Genomic DNA, 21,932 nt, shown 5'->3' with positions numbered 1-21,932 from the left:
AGGATTCTGGGTGTGATAAAGTCTTTTGACAAATGTAAATCCAGTATTGATTTTTTTAGTAAATAGTTTTAAAATCATTTGTCTGCAGGAGCTGCTTTCCCAAGAGATCACTGTGAACATCACTCAACACATTACACCTTTGTCACTTCATGTGAGGGGGAAAACCAGGTTAATTTAAGGGAGAAAACCAGGTTTAGGTTTCAGACTCCTCATCTGGTATAAGCAAAGACTGTCTTGTTACTCTTAATTGGTAGGTAATAAGAGATTGAGTGAAAGTTGTTGCCACCTGCATGGTTGTGTGTGTGAGCTTGGCCAGCAAGCAGGATCAGCAGGAATGTGTAAGATCATGGGCATCTCTTAACCTTTGGCTTTTTTCCTTTGGATAGTGGATTGCTGGGATGGTCCTGATGGAGAGCCAGTCGTGCACCATGGCTACACTCTCACTTCTAAAATACTCTTCCGGGATGTGGCAGAAACCATCAATAAATATGCCTTCATCAAAAATGAGTAAGTGTAGAACCTCTTCTGTGTGCTTAGTCCCATGTCAAAGCCAACCACCAGCATCAGGAAGTATGTATATCCCTTTAAACACCTAGAGAAATGATAAAGCTGACCCTATTCCCCTGTTTATTGCCTTCCTCCCAGAGTGAGCTTGTATCAAGACTGCTGGCAGTGTGAAAGCAAGCTGCCCAAACCCGTTTGTGGTAAGCTGTGCAGGCTGTGACAGTGCTTGGGGGTTTTGTTCCCAGGTTCCCAGTGATACTGTCCATTGAAAACCACTGCAGTATTCAACAGCAGAAGAAGATCGCTCAGTACTTGAAGGAGATATTTGGTGACAAACTGGACTTGTCATCTGTAATCACTGAGGACTCCAGGCAGCTTCCCAGCCCTCAAAATTTGAAAGGGAAGATCCTAGTGAAGGTAACTTGCTACTGGCAGCATGTTCAAAATGCTCCAGAGGTCAACATGTGGTATTTATTGTAGATCTTTGGTGAGCCACTGCAGTAGTACACATGGAACAGTACAGGTGCAGTGAGTTAAAATTCTGAGCTGCTCAGAAACACTGAAACTGAATTTGCCTTGGACATGGTGAGTATCCCCAGAGAACTTCTGAGTGTTCTGTAAGGGAGGTGATTTCAACAGCAATGGAAAGAAAAGTCCTTCTATTTCTTAAGCATCTTAAGCTGAGAGTTTAAAAGTCAGGGGTGCCTATTTGCTTATTTTTAAACCTTAGCACCAAGTCAGGAGAGCAGAAAAATGTACAGAATGCACCATTCTGCATAGAAGGAGCTGTGTGACACAGGTACCTGACTCTGGCTTTTTCTCTTTTTTAAAATTCATCCAATTTGCTACTGGGGGGGCTGTTCTCTAGGGTTCACATCCCATAGTATCTGAACAGCATCCTGCAGCCCCCCCTTGGACAACAAAGTATTTTGGAGTAATACAAAGTGTCTGAGAACTTCTTGCATTTGCCTGAGTGTCCCCCTCACCCTGCTATGAGCAGCAGTTCATGAAATGAAGCTCTTTTCATGGTTCATGGGCTGTGTTTGTGAAAGCAGAGCACTTCAGAAGGGAGCTGTAAGGAGCAGCCAGGGAGGAGACCCTGTGGCCCTGAGGTTAGCCTTGTATGCAAGATTAACTGTTTGAGCCTCTCAGTGTAAAGGGATTTGCTCTGAAAGGAAATTCAAAGATCAAGGTGAGCGTAATCAGGAAAAAAAAATGCAGGGCAGGCCTTGGAGGGGGTGATTAATAGAGTTACAGCTTATTAGGTTGTCTGATTTACTTTGACACATGGGGACAATTACTTCACTGTGAGTTCTTGAGATACTGTTCCCCCCAAGCCATCGAGCTGGCAGCAAGGATTCCCCACTTCAGTGTGGTGTTAGTTTGAACACACTTCAGTGTGTAGTACAGGCTGGCTCTGAATTAGGAGCTCCTTGAGTCATTTTGGATTTCAGTTCAGTGAAACTTCAGTTCCATTCTTTGGCTGGCAGTGCTGGAGCCCTGTGAGCAGTTCCAGGAGGGCATGGGGTTGAGGTTTTAGGAGGAGTACTGTTTTCAGCATCAGGTATCTGTTCACAAATCCCAATCTCCTATCTCCTGCTCAATTTAAGGAGCCCTGGTGGAAAAGGGTTCTTTTTTTCCAGAGAGAGTGGTGAGGGTCTGGAAGGGGCTGCCCAGAGAGGGGGTGGGTGCCCCATCCCTGGGGGTGTTCAGTGTCAGGTTGGCTGGGGCCCTGGGCAACCTTGTGTAGCTCCAGGCCTGGAGGTTGGTGTCCCTGCCTGTGGCAGGGGGTTGGGGCTCTGTGACCCTTGGGGTCCCTTCCAACCCAGACCTTTCTATGATATGAAAAGATAAAGTCAGATTTGGGAGCCAGTGCCTTCTTAAGCAGTAAGCCAGTTTCTCATATTTTTGCTATTATTTTGCTCTGGTTTATACATTTTCCCTTTGAAACACAATATTGATTTATTAACTAAACAAAGTAATGGCATCATTTTCATCTTGCTAGTGTATATGAAGAATAATTCTAATAACACCAATGGATTTAAGCCAGTATAAGGTGCCAGCATGAAGGGAATTTTACCCACTCATTAGCAGGGTGGCATTATTAATTTCAAAATGGAGCCTATAAATCAATGCTCATAATTCCTGCAGCAGTCTGAGTGCAGGTCTTACCTCTGTCACTGAGGAAGCAGGCAGACTGCAAATGCTTCTGCAGTCAGGGAGGCACAGGAGGAATAACAGAAGTGTGATAGGGGATTTGTTAAGTCTCAGGTGGTAAATGGAGAGGCCATAAGTTACAGCTTGGGAGGTGCAGGCTGGCTGGCTGTGGGTAGTGCAGCATGGGAAGGGGCTGCCCAGAGGGCTGGGGGAGTCTCCTCCACCCTGGGACGTTATCAAAGCTCATCTAGGGCTGGTGATGGTCCTGCTTTAGTGGGAGATGGGGCTGGAGACCTGTGGAGGTCCCATAGCCAACATCTCTGAGGTGCTGTGAGTGGGCATTGCTGTAAGGGATCATCCAGGAGAGTTCAGGATGAGTGCCCCAAGAAGGATACATCATCTGTCAGCCTTTTCTGACTTTTCCTTTTTACCACAAGTAGCCAGTAACCCTGTTTGCTCATCACTCTAATCAGATGTGGGCACCTGGACATGGAATTAAGTAGCTCCTTCCTGGTGGAGGTGTGTGACACCTGCAGTGCAGGATTAGCATCTCCTTCTGACTACTCCAACATGAGCATTTGATGCTGGAATGGTATCACTTTGCTGCTTCCTTCATGCTGATGTCCAGAAATCTTTTGGGCCCTTGCAGGTCTGTGCCAGAGCTGGGAGACATTATGCTTTGTTGGGAAGAGCTTGCAGGGATCTTTCAGTACCAACCTCTTCCAGAGGTACAGGAATGATCACCTGTGACAGTCTGGGTCCTTCAGCCCATGAGACTCTCTGCAAATGCAGTCTGAACTCTGGTGGCAATCAGCCTAAGGAATAGCAGAGGGTTTGTTCTTCACACTGAGTAACACACGTGGCTCCACTGTGACTGTTCTCACTCGTTTCAGGGTAAAAAGCTGCCGTACAGCCTTGGGGCAGATGCTGAGGAAGGAGAAGTCTCAGACGAGGACAGCGCCGATGAGATTGAAGACGACTGCAAGTTGAAGCCCTGCTATGTATGTGCTTACACACGCTTCCCAGAGCTGCTGCCCCTCTCCATTTCTCACCTGTGTGCTCCACAATCCTACACAGACCTGTTAGCAGATTGGAGTTTGTAACTTTGATTTCTAAGGCAGGTCCTTGAGATATGGAAGTTACATAACTCCACGTTTGATTATGGAATGAGACTGATCAAAAATGCACATTTTGTCATTTAAATTATATACATAACTGATTTAAGTACTTTAGACTGGACTGAAAATACTGATGCCAACACTGTCAGTGCTGCTTTTTTCCAGATACAAATGTGTAGGGCTCAAAAGAATAGCATGATTCAGTTGTTACCCAATTTCTAGATGAAAATTATGAAAGGAGACATACGAATAAAAAAACAATTGAGGTGTGCAACACAATGCCTCTGTTTCTTTGGGGGTTTTTTGACACTGAAGATTGCTTTCTGTTCCCTTTATTTCTTAACTTTATTTTGCTGATATTACTTTTTATTAACAACTTCTTTTTTTGCTAACAGTCAGAACTGGTGTGCAGTGTTCATCCATCTGGCATGTGTTTCTAGTCAGGAGGCAATCTTGCTTTGCCAGTTAAAACTTTAGAAGAACTAGGAGGATGCAGAAAGAATAAATCAAATTTAAGTTTAGCAAGCATCATGTTCACCTGCACTGGTGAGTGCAGCCCTGTGAGCATGCCTTGCTACCACGGGAAACACACATCTGTTGTTCTCCTTAACCAGCTTTGGCTTATGTAGTGAGGCTTTAATTTGGCTGTGTCAGCTGCCCCTGCTGTTAGCCACTGAAGGCTTTCAGAATGGCTTGGGACTGGCTTTGCAGGCAGCAGCAGTCCCCATCAGAGCTGGTTTGGAGGACGTTTATGTTTATGCCAGTTCTTCCCCTGCCCTGATGCTGCGGAAATACTGGTGTCAGCAGCATCTTTGGGGTGTTGATGTACACCATGCAGAAGGGCTGGTTGGATTAGTTTGTTTTCTTAGATAAACATACCCCCTTTTTGCTACTGGACAGAATCATGATTAATTAATTTCTTTATTATTTAGAGGTTAGATTGCACTAGGATGTCATTCAACCCCTAAGTTCATGAGGCACTCTCATACTGAAGCAGCCCTTGCAATAAGTGCCTGAAGCTTAGGCCAGGTCAGCTTGCTCAGTGACTCAGAACGTTGTATTTCTGATACTTACTGCAGAATGGGAAATAGTTGGTACAAAATGACTTATGGAGAAGCTTGAAGACCCCAGTCCCATAAACCTTTAGGAGTATGATTGATTTCAAGTACAGACACAAACTTCTGTGGGTTTAAGGTCAAGGAAAAAGTATATATTGAATGAACATAACATACTGTACCCACAGTGAGAGTTCAGATTGCTCAGCCAGTTCTGAAGCCAGTGGGATGGCTGATGCATCACCACATGCTGCTCAGGAGGAGCAGGGGCTGCAGTCCACATACACCCCACTAACGTGGTGTGACTGGTGAGATGGTGCTTCCTTTAACAGGAGGAGGGAGGCTGAGTTGTGTCAGGAGGACTAAAGAGATGAAGGGAAATGGAGATGGCAGTAAAAGCCACCAACTGAAAAGGCACAATTAGGCAAGGTTATGTAAGAAGCTTTTCCTTGCCCAGAGAAAGGAAATGATGGGAGTGCTGTGCCTGAAGCGTGTGTAATGCTCCCTCAGGCTGCCCCAGAACTGATGGGCAGAGTAATCTACTTTAACAAGATTTCTTCATGTCTTTCAGAGTAATGGTGCAACTGAGCACCAGGTGGAATCTTTTATAAGGACAAAACTGGAATCTCTGATAAAAGAGTCCCAAATCAGGGACAAAGAAGATCCTGACAGCTTCACTGTGAGAGCCTTGCTGAAGGCAACGCACGAGGGGTTAAACGTTAACCTGAAGCAGGTATGTGGGGCTCCCCCTTTGTGCACACTGCTGGGGGTTAGACAGGGTGAGGTGTTCTGCATGTTTTTCAGCTGAGAAAGCTGGTAACTTATGAACAGTTTGTGAGTTTGTTTTATCCAAAATGAAAGCTTGGAAACATACTGAATGAGAGAGTTTGAATGGGCAGATGTGAAGAGCATCTTGTTTCAGTGTGGTCCTTTCTGGTAGCTGCTGTGTCGTTGATGTACTAGAAGGGGATTTCTTGGGAGATGCTGCTGCTTGTTTGCTGGTGAAATCCCTTTTCCTTTGTCACTGTGCCTTTTGTTTTATTTAGTAACAGCAAGATTTGGGAAAAACAAGCCCAACCCCCCCAATATCCACACCATGAGTTCATGTGCTGCTCTCCAGCAGTTACCTAGCAGGGCTTGTGGGGAAGGAAGGAGGAGGGCAGCACGTGCTGAACTGCCAGTCAGGCCTGGTACTGGCTTGGGTTTGCTGCTGATACTGTCAACCCTCACTCCCACCTGAGAGAGACAAGTTCTCCATCTGCTGAGGTTTCCCTGGCACTTTGCAGAGGCTTTCAGCCTGAGCTAGGAACAAACCTCTGTATCCATGTTCAAAGGTTATTGACTTTCCTGGGCCTGAAGAAAGCATCCACTGCCCTTCCTGTTATGATAGCCAGAAGTGAACTCCAGCTCAGCTCTGAACAGGGAGTACCTCAGGTTCACAGGATGATGGTTCACAGCTGAAACAGTGGGGGGAATATTCTTCTGCACCTTTAGGTCTTGGTGTTGCTCTTTAGAAGATGAAAGGATGTGCTTTGTCTGGCAGAAAACATGAGGTGCTGCTGGGGATTCTCAAACTGATACCTAGGGGCAGGGTTATAAATGTGGAACCTGGGCTTCAGGCTGCCTGTGAAAACTCCCTGTGCATCTGTTAGGGGAGATATTCACACACACACACACACACATACCCCCCCACACCCCCTTCTCCTTTGTGGCTGGTTTGAAGTACACTTTCACATGTTGCTGTGGTTTGATGTTCCTTGCCTGCCTTTGCCTTTGCTGGGCTATTTTTTCTCTCTGGTTGGATGTTGTCTTGAGTCTTGGTGTTAATGTTTTTACATTAGAGGATCCCTAAGCTGTCAAGTATGTTAAAAAATGAGAAAAGTCCTGTAATGAGATTTTAGGTTCCAGTTTGTGCACACAGATCAGTGTGCTGTGTTCAGACTTTATAACTCACTTCATTCTCACGTGCAGTTACTGTGCTCTGGTAATAGTGACTCAGGGCAGTGAACTGGTGCTTCTCTTAGGTTGAAACTATCTCTTAGTGACTGTAGCAGACTCCTTAAAGGTCCTTACAGTTTTTATTGTGCTCTCTCTGCACAGAACCTGGACACAAAAGAAGCTGGAAAAAAGTCTCACAGTCGATCCTTAATGAGCAACTTTGGTAAACACAAAGTAAGTATAAAATGGGAGACCCAGCTTGATGTTCCAGATCCAGCAGCAGCCTGGAGACACTGGGGGGGGTTTATTGCTTGTGACACTCACGGGGTGTGGGGGCAGTGAGGGAAGGCTCTGTGTTTACACTTGGGAGGTTTATTGCTGTTCAGAAGAAAGCAGCTGCTGTGGCAGTATGGGGAGCCTGCTAAGGATGATCATCAACTCAGAAAAACCCTGCCTAAAACCATCTTCACTAGGGGAGTGGAGTTGCTGGTCACTCTGATCAGCCCTTCAGCAGCAGAAGAGCGATGTAGACAGATGCCTTGGTGTATTCTTGTTTCCCAGACCTCTGTCCCCACAGCTGGCAGTGTTTATTTCATTCATGGTCCAGTGTTACCCTGTCCCATACCCTGAGCAGTGCCATGCAGGGCGTGCTCTCACTGCCTGTCTGCTTGCTTTGAGGGACTGCTGTGGCTGAGTGCTGGCTCTGGGCTCCTGCTCTGTCAAGACATGATCTCTGCTGAGCTCTTTGTGGCTTTGCCTGGGTTATTTCCATGTTTGTGTAGCTGCTTGGTCAGACTGTCTTGCTTCGCTGGGTCTTTGCTGTGGCACCAAGCACCAGCTGCTACAACTCAAAGGAGTGTGAGGTTTCATCTTACAGCTGCACAAAGAGCTGCCACCAAAAGGGACACTGCCCCCGTGCTTCCTCCCATCCCCACCTCCTGACAGATGTGTTCCTGTCATCCTCCTCCCCTGTTCCCACACTCCCACAGTGCCTCAGGGCTTGGATTTATTGAACCTGTAGCCTCAGCATGATCTGGTCCCACTGAAAGCTTCCTTCCTCCCAGAGTCAGTAAACCAGCAGGTAGGCTTGTTGTGAGGGAGGTGTGTGGCAGGTCTGCAGCTGAGCCCCTGTACCAGCAGCAGCTTCCTCTGCCCCCAGCCTGCTAGATGCCTGTGTTCCTCCTCCATGGTGAGAGCTGCAGCTGAGCAGGGAGCAGCTCTGAAGTCGATAACCTGAGCAGCAGTGCAGGAAACAGCAGTTGTTAAATACTTCAGAGAACTCAGTCAGCCACCAGCTCATCTGCCCTGAAGCCAGCTAGGAGCTGCCAGCAAGTCTCTAGGCAGCCAGCACCAGGGCTCCTGGTTCCACCTCAGCTGTAAGCTTGCATCAGTTTGAAGTGGTCATCTCTCTCTCAGCAGCTTTAGCTGAGCACACATTACTCACTGGGTATGTGAGGGATTTGAAGTCCCTCTTGTGTGTGGTAGTGGGCACTTCCCAGGGTAACTTGTGCTTCCTGCTGGGAAAACAAGTGCTGTGGAATGAGATGTCACAGACTAGAGTCAGCCACTAAGGACTCCTGCTTACACTGAGGGCTGGAAAGTATGTCAATAATTTAATTACTTGAGCTAGTTACCCTAATGGATAGAGGAGAGGAGGTTGGAAAGCTCATTTGTTTCATCTCTGCTGAAAGAAAAACGTGAGAGTATATATAGATTTTATTTAAATACTAATAATGTATTGTAGCATCAGGGCCTGTAACTTCCCCCTTTATGTCTTCCCAGCCAGAGGATGTCTGGGAACCATGCTGGTGGTTAATATTTTTGCAGGTGTAGAAGTATCCACCCAGGGATGGTGACTTGTGATGCTTTCAGCCAGCTCTTGCACCCAGTGTATCCACGTATAAACTCCTTCAGAGCTGCCACTGGAGGCACAGAGCTGCTGAGGCTGGCAGCTCCTGGGAGTTAACTGTGGGAGACATCCACACTGCAGACCTTCAGGTCCCAAAACTGAGCCATGCAAATGATTTCCAGGATTGTCAACTTATATTTCAGCACTAAGCACAGCCAGCTGAAGGATGTGTGTTGGTGCTGTATTGCAGCAGGAGGAAAGAAATCTCTGCTCAATCAGCACCTACCCATAGGAGCAAAAGCATAAGGAGCTCTCAGTTATATTGTTAAAAACCTCTTGATGAGAAGGGAATTAAAGAAACTCTGGCTTGAAGCTGTAGTTAGTGTTACAGAAGTTGTGATGCTGAAAATGGAAACTATTAAATAATAGATGCCTTTGGGAAAAAAGTGCTGTTGAGATTTTAATCTCTTTACCATAGCTATTTTCTTTGTGGTGTCCTGTAATAAACTGGAATAATTTCATGTTCCAGACAGGAGGTGACTGAAAACTTTGCCCAGAGTCTGTTCTCTGCTCCAGGAATGAATTGGTGAAACTTTCCAAATTGAGGGGGCTCATAGGCACTGTATGTCTACATCCTGCTGTGTGTGGCTGGCTGTTACCTGTGCTCTGAGCCACTGCAGTGTCAGCAGGACCAGTGCCAGTGTACTGGAGACAGAGGAGCCATCCTGTCCCCTCCTGTCAGGAGGGGAGCTGCAGAATACCCAGTGGCCTGCAATGAACCAGCCAGAGTGCAGAGAGAGGTTCTCCTCAGGCTTGTGTTTTCTGCTGGCTCCAGGGCTGCAGGCTTGGATCCTTGGAGTCAGATGGAGGGAGCTGGGGGCACAGATGCTCCATGTTGCCTTTCCTTCTCCATGGGTGTGAAACACTTGATGTACCACCCAGGGTTTTCTGCTGTCACACCCCCAGGGCCGTTCTGTGTCCTGGCAGGGCTTTGGGTCTGTGCTGTCAGCCCACTGCAGGTCATGACATTAATGACAGCAATGTGTGTTTGTGGAACCACCCCATAAACTGCCACAGTTGTGCTTGGTTCTTGCCCCAACAGAGAGCTGCCAAGGCATCATCCAAATACCACAGTGCATCAGATGATGATGAAAGCCAGCACAACTCTTCTGGGAAGGAAGCAGGGCAGCTCCACAGGTGAGACATGATTCACCAGAGTTTTACAGCTCAGTTAAAGCTACAGGCATGTTACTACTGCCAGTATTTATGTGTCACTGCCTCAGGGAAGCCAGTTCTTAGGAGCAGGTCAGTTATGACCCTGCTCTTGGAGTGTGTTCTGCTGTGTCTGGTATTTTGATTGTTAGGTTTTCATAGGCTGCAAATAGGAATTACCCTTAAACTGAAAAGAAGTGTGGTAGTAATGCTCTTCTGATGGAACAATGTCAGTCTGCATCTTGCATGCTGTCAGTAGCACTCAAAGAAAGCTCTTTAGGCCAAATAAGGGTACACCACAGCCCAGCCAGCTTTATTACATCTGAGAATGGAAGGAAAAGCAATCAAAGAAGTGTTACTGAGAATGTGTGTGCTGTCACCAACGTGCTCTGTTTTCAGGCACAGCTCAGTCTGCTTTGTTTTCGTTGGGAAGAGCTGTGGTGTGGCTGTTGCATTCTGCTTTAAATGAAGAATCTTGTTTGTGTAGTGTGACTTTAGAAGTGCAAGGGGAATGATCATCTCTGAGCCTTCTCTAAGGAGCTCTGCTATGTGTGGAGTGATCATCTCCCAGCCCTCTCTGAGGAGCTCTGCTTTGTGTTAAATGGTCATCTCCGAGCCCTCTCTGAGGAGCTCTGCTACCTGTGGTTCCCTGTTCACACTATTTGTTTCCTTATTGATGGGCAGGTCAGAGAGGGAGGGGGGTTGAGATGCTCTGTACATGTTGAGAAGCTCCCAGTTTGTTCTCTGTATGAAACACCTCAGCAGACTGGCTCGCCGGCGGAAGACGGTGAAGCTGTGCCGGGCTCTGTCTGACCTGGTGGTGTACACCAACTCCGTGGCGGCCCAGGACATAGTAGATGATGGTAAGGCTGCTGGCATGAGCTACACGTGCCTTCTTCACTTTTCTCTTTGGATAGGAAACCTGTTCTTTGTTCTTAAGGTTTCCCTTGTTTTTCAAAGATGTTTTAAGAGCAGAATAGCTACTTACCTGTCCCCTTTACTTAACTATGGAGAAAGAGTAAAGCCCCACCTTTTCCTTCCCTAAGAAATACCCTTTCCATTGGTTCCTTAAAACATTAATGACTTAGCAACAATTTGAAGACTCATTTTACAGCTTTATAGAGCTTGTCATCATCCTTTAATGTTATCAATTTTGAGTAGCATGTAGTAAAACAATAGATTGACCTGTGGTAAATGGATATGTTACCTCTCCAGAAAACGTGCTGTTGTTTCACTTAACGTGTTAGAGGCAAAATGGAAATTGAGGAAGTTGTGGGGAGATTTGTGGGAAGGGTCACCAAATGTATGTGACCAAACTGTGTGGAATTCTGTAGGTACTATAAAATCAATTCCTAATTTAATAGAATTTAATAGGAGAAATTAAGTGAGGGCTGAAGGCAGTGTGGAGGAACAGAGGCCAAGAAATCCTACAAGAACATGGTCTTGTAGAGTTTCAGTCTTGTTCTGAGCTGGGACAGCTGAGCTTTTTCTACAGGTCCATGTGCTGCTGAACCCAGCTGATGGCTCATGGACCTCTGGAAAAGAGGGCTTGCTCATCAGAGCACAGTACTGCAGCTGCCTTTCAGCTGGTCCTTCTGCTTCCATGATCCTAGCTGGAGAGGTGGGCATGGAGAGGTGGTGCTGGTGAGTAGGTTTGACTGGAGCTGCTCACTCTTGCCTAGGGAATCCTGGGGTTCTGCAGGAGAAAAGGCCCTAGCAATTAGTGTAAGCTCTTGCTTGGCTTCCCTTCTGAGTGAAGGGTAAAACAAAAGACCCTCTTGGGAAGGTGAAACTAGTTAGGCAGTGTGTGTGTGTTTCAATGTCACAACACAATCTTGTAACTTTGGGATAAATCTGGTGTTCCCCTTGATTAATGCCAGTGCAGCTGAGGTCAGTGTTCAGAGCCCTGTCTCCTGGGCTTGCTTTGTAACTTGGTCATTGATTCCCCACCACACCCAGGATCAACAGGGAACGTGCTGTCGTTCAGCGAGACGAGAGCCCACCAAGCAGTGCAGCAGAAGGCTGAGCAGTTCATGCTTTACAACCAGAAGCAGCTCACAAGGGTGTATCCATCAGCCTACCGGATCGACTCCAGCAATTTCAACCCCTTACCTTACTGGAACGTGGGCTGCCAGCTCGGTAGGTGTCACATGAGCAGCTTATTCCTCCTTCTGTGTGTGTGCAAAGTAAGTATCTTACACCTGAGTCTTCTCTCTCAACAGTGGCACTAAACTACCAGTCTGAGGGGCGTGTGATGCAGTTAAATGATGCAAAATTCAGGGTAAACGGCAACTGTGGCTATGTCCTGAAACCTCAGCAGATGTGCAAAGGTAATGTCCTGCTCTACAGGCTGCACACTTATCACTACATCAAGCCTTTCAGAAAGTATCTTCACAGTGAAGTTGGCAAGACACAAGAAAGAAAAATATGTAGAATATTTAATGTTTCTATAATATTTTACTTCAGAATTCATACTCTTTTACCTCAAAGAATGGTGTCTAACACTCAGACTGTGCAAGTACCTGCATACAATCTCTTGCTGTTACTGCAGATCTGTTTTGAGGGCTACATCTTAATGTGCTTCAGAAAAGAAAAGGGTATTCTTGGGTAGCCAACTGCAAGCAGGAACACGGTACACACTGGCCCAGGAGCTGGTATCCAGGACCTGGTCCAGCTCTTGAGCAAGTCAGTGAATGTTGTTCTCTCTGAAAGGAAGCCATTCAGTCCTCAAAACACTATTAGAACAGAGCCAGTGGTTTTCAGTGTTAGGGAGTGACAGTCCTTCCATACCTGGAGGGCTTAGGACCTGGTTGTGTCCCTGTACCTCTTAAGTATTTTTTTTTTAACGTGGCCAGAAGAAGAAGTGGCATTGACTGAAAGGTTCTTGAGGGAAGTGGTAGAGGGAGTTGGGGTACTTGAAGCAGGTGCTGCTGCTGGAGGAAGCAGCTTACTCAATCCTAGTTGCTGCTTCTTGTTAACATCTGAGCAGCTGTGCAAGCAACTTGATCACAGTGCTGATCTGGGTTATTACTGTTGGGTTGGGTTTATCTGAAGCTACTGCAACATTGAAAAACCCCAAACATTCTTAGAAGCCCTAATCTTGCAGACCCCTACTGTTGGAGGGGTCCTTTCTGTCTTGTAATCATGTAAATAAGGGCTGCTCAGCTCAGTGAAGGCCGTAAGAAAATGGAATACATTGACAGCTGCTGCAGGCTCTGTAAAATGCTTGCTCTAGAACTGAATTTTGGCTATATGTATTCATCTTGGGGGTGGTGTTCAGTCTGTGTTCCTTCTCCTTTACACCTCTCCTTCCTTGCCATCTTTCAGGCACCTTCAACCCCTACTCAGCTGATCCACTCCCTGCCAGTCCTAAAAAGCAGCTTATTCTGAAAATCATCAGTGGACAGCAACTACCTAAGCCTCCTGACTCAATGCTAGGAGACAGAGGAGAGGTAAATACCCTGATATCAACAAATCTTCCACAGCAGCGTGTGACTCAAACGTCCTGCTTGTATAAACACACCAGTAAATTGCAGACGTTGTCAAGCTTTTGGTCACTAAATACTGTGTTTTCCTACAGAGTCTGTATCCTACACATGATGTTTAGGAACTAATTTGCTTTGTATTTTGAGGGTGACTTCACTTTTTTGAAAATTAGACTTAGCTGGCCACAGCTCTTGAGGCTACAGACCACACTTCACCTTACATTTCATGAACCCCTTTCATGTCATTGCAGTTCTTGAAAATGCATGTGAATCGAAGGGGGTTGAATTCTCATATGAATTTAAGTTAATTCTCTGCATGCATTTCCTTGAAAACAGACTTGACTTGTAACACTGGCTTGCTTTTAAAATGTTCTGTTTTTCTAAAAATAGATAATAGATCCCTTTGTTGAGGTGGAAATTATTGGGTTGCCTGTTGACTGCTGTAAAGATCAAACCAGAGTGGTTGACGACAATGGTAAGATAATCTGGCTGACTTCATCTTAGAGTAAAATATTAAGTAATTCTAAATGATCTGCTATCTGTTACTGCTTTCTAAGTGGCAGAGGTTCTTACCTGATGAAACAAAGTTCTGGTATTTTAACAAATTAATTCTGCTTTCTAGACTGAATTTCTGGTGTAGGGAGACAATACCTTTGACCTGGATTGTTCCTAAGTTTCCTTCGTGCAGAAGTTCCAAATGTTGGCCTTTTAATTTATATGAAATACATGTGTAACTTCAAATGAAATGAAAACAAATTGTACCCTAAGCAGTTTCACTGCTGCCTCTGCAGTCGGGGAAGGAGATGAGCAATTGAGTGGGACAGCCTGGTGTGGCTGGAGAGGTGGCCATCACTTCTCATAGGCATTTGCAAAACCATGGGGGAGGAAAGGAGAAGCAGTTCCTGTTTGGTTTGGTTTGTCTTCACCCTACCAGAGTGGCAGTCCAAGAGACAGAACTCTCAGTTTATTTACTTACATAATGGAGATGGAGAGCACACAGGTCTAGATGAGCAATGAGTGTTCATTGTGCATTTGGTCTGCTTGTTTCTTATGCCTCTTGCTGTGTATCATGAAAACTGACACTAGCTCTTGCTGTAGCCTTGTTCCCACAATGTCTGTTCTGTTTGTTTTACAGGGTTTAATCCTGTTTGGGAAGAAACACTCACTTTTACCATCCACATGCCTGAAATAGCTTTGGTGCGATTCCTTGTGTGGGACCACGACCCTATTGGGCGAGACTTTGTTGGACAAAGAACCCTGGCCTTCAGCAGCCTTGTGCCAGGTTAGTCCTACTTCTTTTCCTTGACCTAGAGACCTAACTGAAGAACTAACACCTTTGAGCTTAAAGTTGACAATGAGGTCATCAACATCAGAGGTATGCCTGTCTCTGAGACCTCACATATGAGCTTGGACAACTCCCCTGGCATCTTGCAGTGGTGTATTCACTATTACTTGAAGCAGTTTGGGAATGGAAATTACTGCTGGTGTCTTACTTAAAATTGGAGGCAAAAATCAAAAGCAAACTGCTGATTATCTGTGGTGCTGTGATTTGTTTCACTAGGTTATCGTCACGTGTATTTGGAAGGGCTGACAGAAGCATCCATCTTCGTGCATATAACCATTAATGAAATCTATGGAAAAGTAGGTATATCTGGAGATTTCTGTTTGCTATGACTTTGTTTTAGTGGGTTTAAAGGTACTGTAGGACCTCACAGGATTGGTGTGGCTTCTCAGTGATGCAGACAGCTTAGGTTTGTGGCATTGTGCTTTTCTGCAAGATTATCAGAAAAGCTCAGTGCAGCCCAGATAGAACATGACATGGACAAGGCCTAGGGGCAGAGATTGGGTGTAGATCAGATAACTCCTCTGCCTTATCCTCCCTGTTCCCCCTAGATCACTGAATGATCTAGTGGTGGCTCTGTGAACCACCTAGGTATCTGTCTCACTCTTGGCACCCTTGTCTCAGCCCAGGGACAATGCTCTTGCCTCTGCAAGTGTTCCTCCTGCCTGGGAGGGCAGCGGTGAGGTGGTGGAGGAAATGGCACTGAGCATGGGTGTTCTGTGCACAGAGACAAGCTTGTAGTGTTCAAGGTAGACTGTGTTAATCCTCTGTCAGTGTAAAAAAAGCAATAGTGAACAGCTTGGAATGCATCTGCAGGGTACGCCTGGATCTGTGTGCATCTGGGTACGGGCCTGGAATCACGTATGATCTTGGTGATGGGCTGTAGGGGAGCCTGTTTGGCTACTGCTTGTGGTTCATGAATCACAGAATCACAAGGCTGGGAAAGAAGGGACAAGGAAAGGCTTTTTTTCTTGTATGGAGAGTCAAGGAAAAGAGTAAAGAGGAGCTTTGTAGGGGAAGACAAGTGATGTCAAAGAATGTGGTGTGTATGGAATAAAAGACACGTTGAGATTTGATCTCTGTATGGCTTATCATTAGGGCAGTCATTATACTGGGCTATACTGTTGTTTCTAGTGTAAACAAAGGGTGAAGGCAGATTTGTGTCCTTCCAGCTGAGAGTATCTGCTCATGTTTCTGAGAGACTGACATTATAGTAGTTGTATATAGGTATATATGTATAACATATAATAGCTGTAAATTATTTGCTGTAAGGGGTTATATTTCCAGCTGATGTACTGTTAATCTTGCTGTTTGTATTGTAGTCTCAAAAACATTAGCCACATGTATTTGCCTTTTTTTGCCTTTCAGTGGAGCCCTTTAATCCTCAATCCCAGTTACACAATATTGCACTTTCTAGGAGCCACAAAGGTAGACTTCATTAGCATGCACTTTGCACTCGCTGGGCAGAGCTCTCCAGTGGTTCCTGTTCGCATGATCTGCAGCTACCAAACTTCACATCATTCTTCATTTAGACTCTGAGACATTTGGCTATTGCTTTGATGAAGCCCATGCCTAAAACTCCACGTTAACGTGTGGCCTGTCAGTGCGGTACACTTCTTAGTCTTGTCATCTCTGGTTAGGAGACTTTAAGCAAACCTCTCTTGTAATTGTGGCAGGCTGCCATCCTAATGAGGAAAAGCACAGACATGCATGAATTCATGAAGACCTATGCTGGTAGCTCCTTGGTCAGAGGTAGATGTGAAATGCTTGGTGTGAATTTTTGCTTTGCTGCATTTTAAACTTTGTTCTTCATCATTCATAAATGCTCTGCAAGCACTCCTTGTGTAACAGTCAGAACTCACTCCAAACTCTGGTCCTTCTTGTCCTTCCAGAACAAGCAGCTGATAGGACTCAGAGGGTTGTTCAACAAGAGCCCCAAGCAGAGCTGTGCTGAGCCCAGCGGGCACTACGTGCGCAAGCGATCCATCGGCGATCGGCTGCTCCGGCGCACGGCCAGCGCGCCGGCCAAAGGGAGAAAGAAAAGTAAGATGGGTTTTCTGGAAGCTGCTGAAATTAAAGACAGTGCATCTGAGCCACTGGACTTGAGAGACCCAGAGGGAGTCGTACGGCGCGCGAGCCGGACTCTGCAAGCACGTCCTGCCTCCATGCCCGTGGACAAGTACCTGCTGGTGGGGCTGCCGTGCCCGGAGGGTGAAACCACCCAGGATGCCAAAGGAAAAGAAAACTCATCTGGTAAGGTGCTTCCAAAATTCCTTTTGGTGTAGTAAGTTGAAATAGTTGCTGGAGGCTTAGCTCTGCACTCCTTGTGCAAGGAGTTTTAGTTCAGGGAAGAGTTACTGGGAAAAACTCCATGTGCTTAAGGCTGCAGTAGTATTTTAACAGCTCCTGTAGCTCTGATGAAGGACATCCTGGAATGCTGTCTACTCTCCAATCTCAGCACATGAAGTCCATTGCTGGGAGTGCTGTTAAAAGGCCACTTGCCAAATTTCTTTTCATAATTTAAGAACCATCCTTCAGTTATACTTCATCAGGTTCTGGTTTGCTGCTGCCTGGTTACTCTTGAGGACAGAGCTGATGGTGTGGTGGGTTTTCTCTCTCCAGTCAAGGAGGAGCAGCATGCAGCACACAGGGTTGGGAATCCTGTGTGTAAAGAGTGATGTAGCCTTTCAACTAGAAAGCCTGTAGCCCACAGCTCCAGGAAAGCCAGTGTGTTTGACCTGCCTAATGGCTGATTTACTGGAATATTTAAGTTTAGGAAGCTTTGAATGTAATTCATCAGACCTGCTGTCTTGACCCCAAGTTTGTCCCTAGTCCAGGGCCTCTATACTCCCTTTTGGGGCTGGTTTTCATTTGTTTGGAACAAGCATGTGCACTTGTGCTGGCCAACCCTACGAGACCATAGAGCTGGCCAGACCCTTGGCTCTGGCAGAGCAGCGTTTCTGCAGTCAGTTCCTCAGGGCTCTTCCTCAGCTGGTGCAGGAGAGCCAGAAATGCTGTCTGTCTCCCTTGGTAAGGTGCAGAGAGGGCACCACAAACCTCTCTTGGGTGGGGAGGTGGCAGAAGCACTGCTCTGCTCTGAATGTTCTCAGCTACAGAGCAGCAGCTTCCAGCAACCACAGGAGCCACCCTAAAATAGGAGAACTGCCTGGCACGGATGAGAACCTGTTGTTGAGCCACCTCTGCTCTGTTTGCCTGCATTAGTAGCTTTAAGGAACACACAGTCTGGACATGGCTCTATATAAGAAGTTACTGAGAACTGAAATGGAACTATTTATTTTTCTGCCACCCTGAGAAGAAACTTTAGGCAGGAAAAAAATCTCCCTAGTAAAGGAAATAAACCCTGAAATGCAGCATTTTGCACTGAAACATCCTCTAGATAAGCCTGATACAGCTCAGCCACTCTTTGTAACAGAGGTATTAGTTTCTTAGGTATTTCTGGCTAAAATACCTAAACATATCCCAACTTCTCTGTTGAAATTACACCAAGAGGACAGTGTGCTGTCCATTTTCTATGTTCCTTATAGAAAAAAAAATGTATCTAAAGCTCAAAGAAACCCATGTCTCTTCCATCCTCACCTAGGAGCACTGGAAGGCCTGGGGAACCTTTCCAGATGTTGGGAGAACAGCCTGTAAATGTCATATTCACTAAAAATAGCTCTTACTCTGCTGGGGTGGGGGGCTCAGTCACTGCTAATGTATGACCAGGGATTCTCTCGTTTCTTCTTAGGGTACCTGATTTCTAGCAACTGTTAGTAACAGTGTATACTGTGCCAAGCTTAATTCTGTAGTCCCTGCTTAATTAAAAGCTCTGAAGGAGTGAGTCACAGAGCTCAAATTTGGCATATAAAGACCAGTAAGAAGATTTGGTGGAGAAAGTATCTAATGTATATTTTCCATGGAATTCAAAAATCCTGCTCTCATGAGTGCTGGTAGATCAAACCCAAAATCCTTAGATGGTAATGTTTTACAATAACTACCTGTGAAATGCAGCCTGGAGTCCCTCTACCTGATGCTTTTTACTCAGCTCTTTTAAGCATGCCTCTTGTTTCAAAATACTGTGTTTTTTAACAGAGCTGTTTTGTTCTGTCTTTATTGCCACGCTTCTTTATAGTACAAATCTGACTAGGAACACAGCAGAAGGTAATACCATGTGCAAGCTATGATATGGTGCCTCATTAACATTATCTGCAACGAATATTACATCATGTGCTTGATGTAATAGACATCCAAAGGAAGTTTCAGTGAAGTGCCTGCAGTTGTATTTTTCCATTTCTCCATATCACTCAGATAATTTGTACTAAACCTGCACAACCCCATAATTAAGTTCTGTCACAGTTGTACCTAATTTTGCGTTCTCCATTTGTCTGTCTGAGGACAAACTAGTTGTTAGTTAACAGAACACAGTATTGTATGCAACTAATGTGGTTCTTATTTAATTCAGCCAACAGTGATGACAACACAGATGAGAAGGAAACAAACTTGAAAGAATCTGGTTTTCCGTGTCCTGCAAAAACAGCAAACACTTCAAATCTGACCTCTCAGCTTAAGGAGAATGGCCAGGAGGAGACTCCAGTTGACTCTTTAGTACCACCTCTACAGCAGCAGCCTGAAAGCTTAGTTTTTGCAAGTGGTGTAGCTGAAACAAACTGCCTCACAGGCCATCAGGAAAATCATCTTTCTGATGGAACTGCCCCTCTAACACAGGACTCTGAACTTGGACTTTCTGCAGAAGACATACATGACACAACCTGTGCAAACAGCAGAAAGGAAAATGAGGCAGAAGGGTCTGAGGAGGAGACCAGAACTGTCGTGGGGACTGCCCTTCCTCAAAAAGCAGAGATGGAAAATCACAACTACGACGTCAGGAAAAGCACTGCAGCACCTCTTTCCTTGGCAGACACATCTTCTACCACTTGCTCTGCTGGCCCTGATTTGCACTCCCCTTCAGCCATGCAAGACAGTGACATTTCTCGCCTCATAGATGAAGTTTCCCTAGCGAATGAGAGCGAGTTGGACAGTGCTGTCTCAGCTCTGATCGGGCAGTTGGAGGTCACAGATGACCAAATGAACCTTAGTGTGGTCTCCAGCCTCCACAGCACTAGCAGCCAGACCTTCAGTGTGATGGCCACACACCCACACGTGCTCACTGCAGGTATTAACAGCCCCTGTAAGCACAACTTTGCCACCACAAAGTCCACCACATCCCCTTTATCCTCAACTCCAGTTACGACAGCGTTCTCCAGCCCTGGGACCACCGAGTATTCTGTGTACACAATTACCCACGAGGCAACTCTTACACCAGCTTCTGAGTGTAAGCCCCATAGTGAGTTAGTTTGCAAGAAAAAGTTAAGCAGTATAGAAAATCCCTTGCCTAGCTGTCCTTGTCCTTCACCTCTTCCTTTGCCCAGTGCAAATCCCAAAAGAAAATGGGGGACAAGCTGGGAAGCCCCTGAGTCTACCAGTTCTTTAGCTTCCAACAGCCTCATCTTTGAGGAGACCCTTGTTGACCCTCCCACTGGTGAAAATTCAGAAAGCAGCAGTCTTGTGGAAGTAGATGGTGATTCTCAAGACCTCTTGGTAACCGCCTGCGAGTACAAAAGGGAGGAAATGAGTCAACTGGCTTCACCTCTGAAGCTGAGGCAACAGCAGGATACTGGGCATGCTGGTGAGAGGACCTCTGGGAACAGCAGTGCGACTGTTGGGCTCTGTGCTGCTGCCCTGGACTGCTCAGATACCTTCAGGGCTGCAGGGACCCGGCTTCCTTTTCCAATGTGTGACAACGTTGGCTTTTTATATCATCAGCATCATTCAGCTGAGCAGAAGAAGGTCACGTGTACCTCTGGGAGATCCCAGCTCAGCGTGCGCTCACCCGTGCTGCAGAGTGCTCTGCCTTTCCCACCTCCTTCAGCCATCAAGCAGGCTAGCCCTTGCAAATCCAAGAGTCTTGGGGACCTGACATCGGAGGATATCTCCTGCAATTTTGAAAGTAAGTATCAGTACATAAGTAGGAGCTTCATCTCATCAGGCATGAGAGACAAGAAACTCGCTGCTATGAAGAACATGACCCCACATCCTACGGACGCGCTGACGGAACAGCTGAGGAAGCTGCTGTCCCTGGACCAGGAGGACAGCTGTCAGACACTCTGCTCCAGGCAGATGGATGAAGGCTGCCCGAAGGCGCTGGTCAGGAAGCTCTCCTCCAGGAGCCAGAGCAGGGTGCGGAACATAGCCAGCCGTGCCAGGGAGAGGCAGGAGGCCGCCAGCAAACACAGACCCCCCAACACAAGCAGCCTAACGGGGGTGGTCCTTCGGAATAAGCCTTCAGCATCTCCCCATGTTATCAACAGGCATTCGACGGGCTCCTACATAGCCAGGTACCTGAACGGCTTCCCTGGGGAGGACGTGGAGGGCCGAGGAATACCCGAGGGCGCCTGCGCCGCTTTGCACTACGGCTGCAGCGACCAGCTGTGTGCACACAGCTCTGTCCTGCAGCTGGAGCCTGACAGTGATGATAAGCCTGAAATTTACTTCCTGCTGAGACTGTAGATTGTATAAATGTACATCTTCAATGTTTACAAACGACTTCCTTGAAATGAAGGATTTTTAGCAAGAAACACTGTTTTGAGGGTTTAAATTATTTAGAAATGCAATTTCGTGCTGGCCATTCAGTCAGGATTGAACGTGCCCTTTCCTGTCAGACTTATGTAAATAGAGACCATGTTCCATCCTTACATACACATTGTTCTGACAGAAACCATGAAGTGGTCAGGGGACTACGTGCATGCAGTGAGCATTTGTAGCTGTTTCTATTTGTAATGCATGTCATTAAGTCCAGCACACTGGTGCTCACAAGTCCAACCTGGCAGTGAACACAGCAGTGTTCTAACTGATGGGCTGGCCCGCTGTGGAGAAGGGGTTTTGGTGGCCACGCTGGGCCCCTCGTGCAACTCGTGCTAGGGTAGTGCTTTCTGGCATCGGTAACCTCCTTGGGGACTCCCAAAGCAGGACCCCTCCTAGCCAACACACAGCAGCTCTCACTCTGACTCGTGGTTAATTGTTAATTTTCCATGTTTCCATGTATGAATTGTGATTCTACAGCAAAGAATTTGTAGAATTAGCATTAGTGCAAACGTGTGAGTAATGTGTAGGTCTGTCTTCTGCCCCCTGTGTGAAGTAAAATGACGGTTGTCTTCCTCTTCAGTCACTGTGTTGAGTGCTGGTTTCAGGACAGAGTGGGACATGGGAGTAATT

At 46.3% G+C, this 21,932-nt stretch overlaps 1 protein-coding gene across 2 annotated transcripts in view; it reads left to right on the top strand.

The window, feature by feature from the left end:
• The window catches only part of PLCH1 (phospholipase C eta 1), a gene marked incomplete at both ends in the record, with an annotated part of 58,592 nt that extends 37,365 nt beyond the window's left edge, over positions 1–21,227 (top strand). Inside the window, 16 exons of one of the 2 annotated variants that reach the window (XM_084267531.1) lie at positions 387–507; positions 750–921; positions 3,555–3,662; positions 5,406–5,567; positions 6,935–7,006; positions 9,724–9,818; positions 10,599–10,696; positions 11,793–11,972; positions 12,056–12,163; positions 13,161–13,285; positions 13,709–13,793; positions 14,454–14,600; positions 14,880–14,959; positions 16,029–16,088; positions 16,553–16,913; positions 19,123–21,227. In XM_084267531.1, the coding sequence (XP_084123657.1) occupies positions 387–507; positions 750–921; positions 3,555–3,662; positions 5,406–5,567; positions 6,935–7,006; positions 9,724–9,818; positions 10,599–10,696; positions 11,793–11,972; positions 12,056–12,163; positions 13,161–13,285; positions 13,709–13,793; positions 14,454–14,600; positions 14,880–14,959; positions 16,029–16,088; positions 16,553–16,913; positions 19,123–21,227 (4,079 nt within the window). Of the gene's footprint in view, positions 1–386; positions 508–749; positions 922–3,554; positions 3,663–5,405; positions 5,568–6,934; positions 7,007–9,723; positions 9,819–10,595; positions 10,697–11,792; positions 11,973–12,055; positions 12,164–13,160; positions 13,286–13,708; positions 13,794–14,453; positions 14,601–14,879; positions 14,960–16,028; positions 16,089–16,552; positions 16,914–19,122 lie in introns of both variants that reach the window. The other variant, XM_084267530.1, reaches the window with a different exon arrangement.
• Positions 21,228–21,932: the final 705 nt, after the last annotated feature.

Source organism: Gallinula chloropus, assembly GCF_964237585.1.
Source record: "Gallinula chloropus genome assembly, chromosome: 8".
NCBI lineage: Eukaryota > Metazoa > Chordata > Aves > Gruiformes > Rallidae > Gallinula > Gallinula chloropus.
Note: the sequence above shows the minus strand (reverse complement) of the source record. Positions and strands in the feature narration are given on the sequence as shown.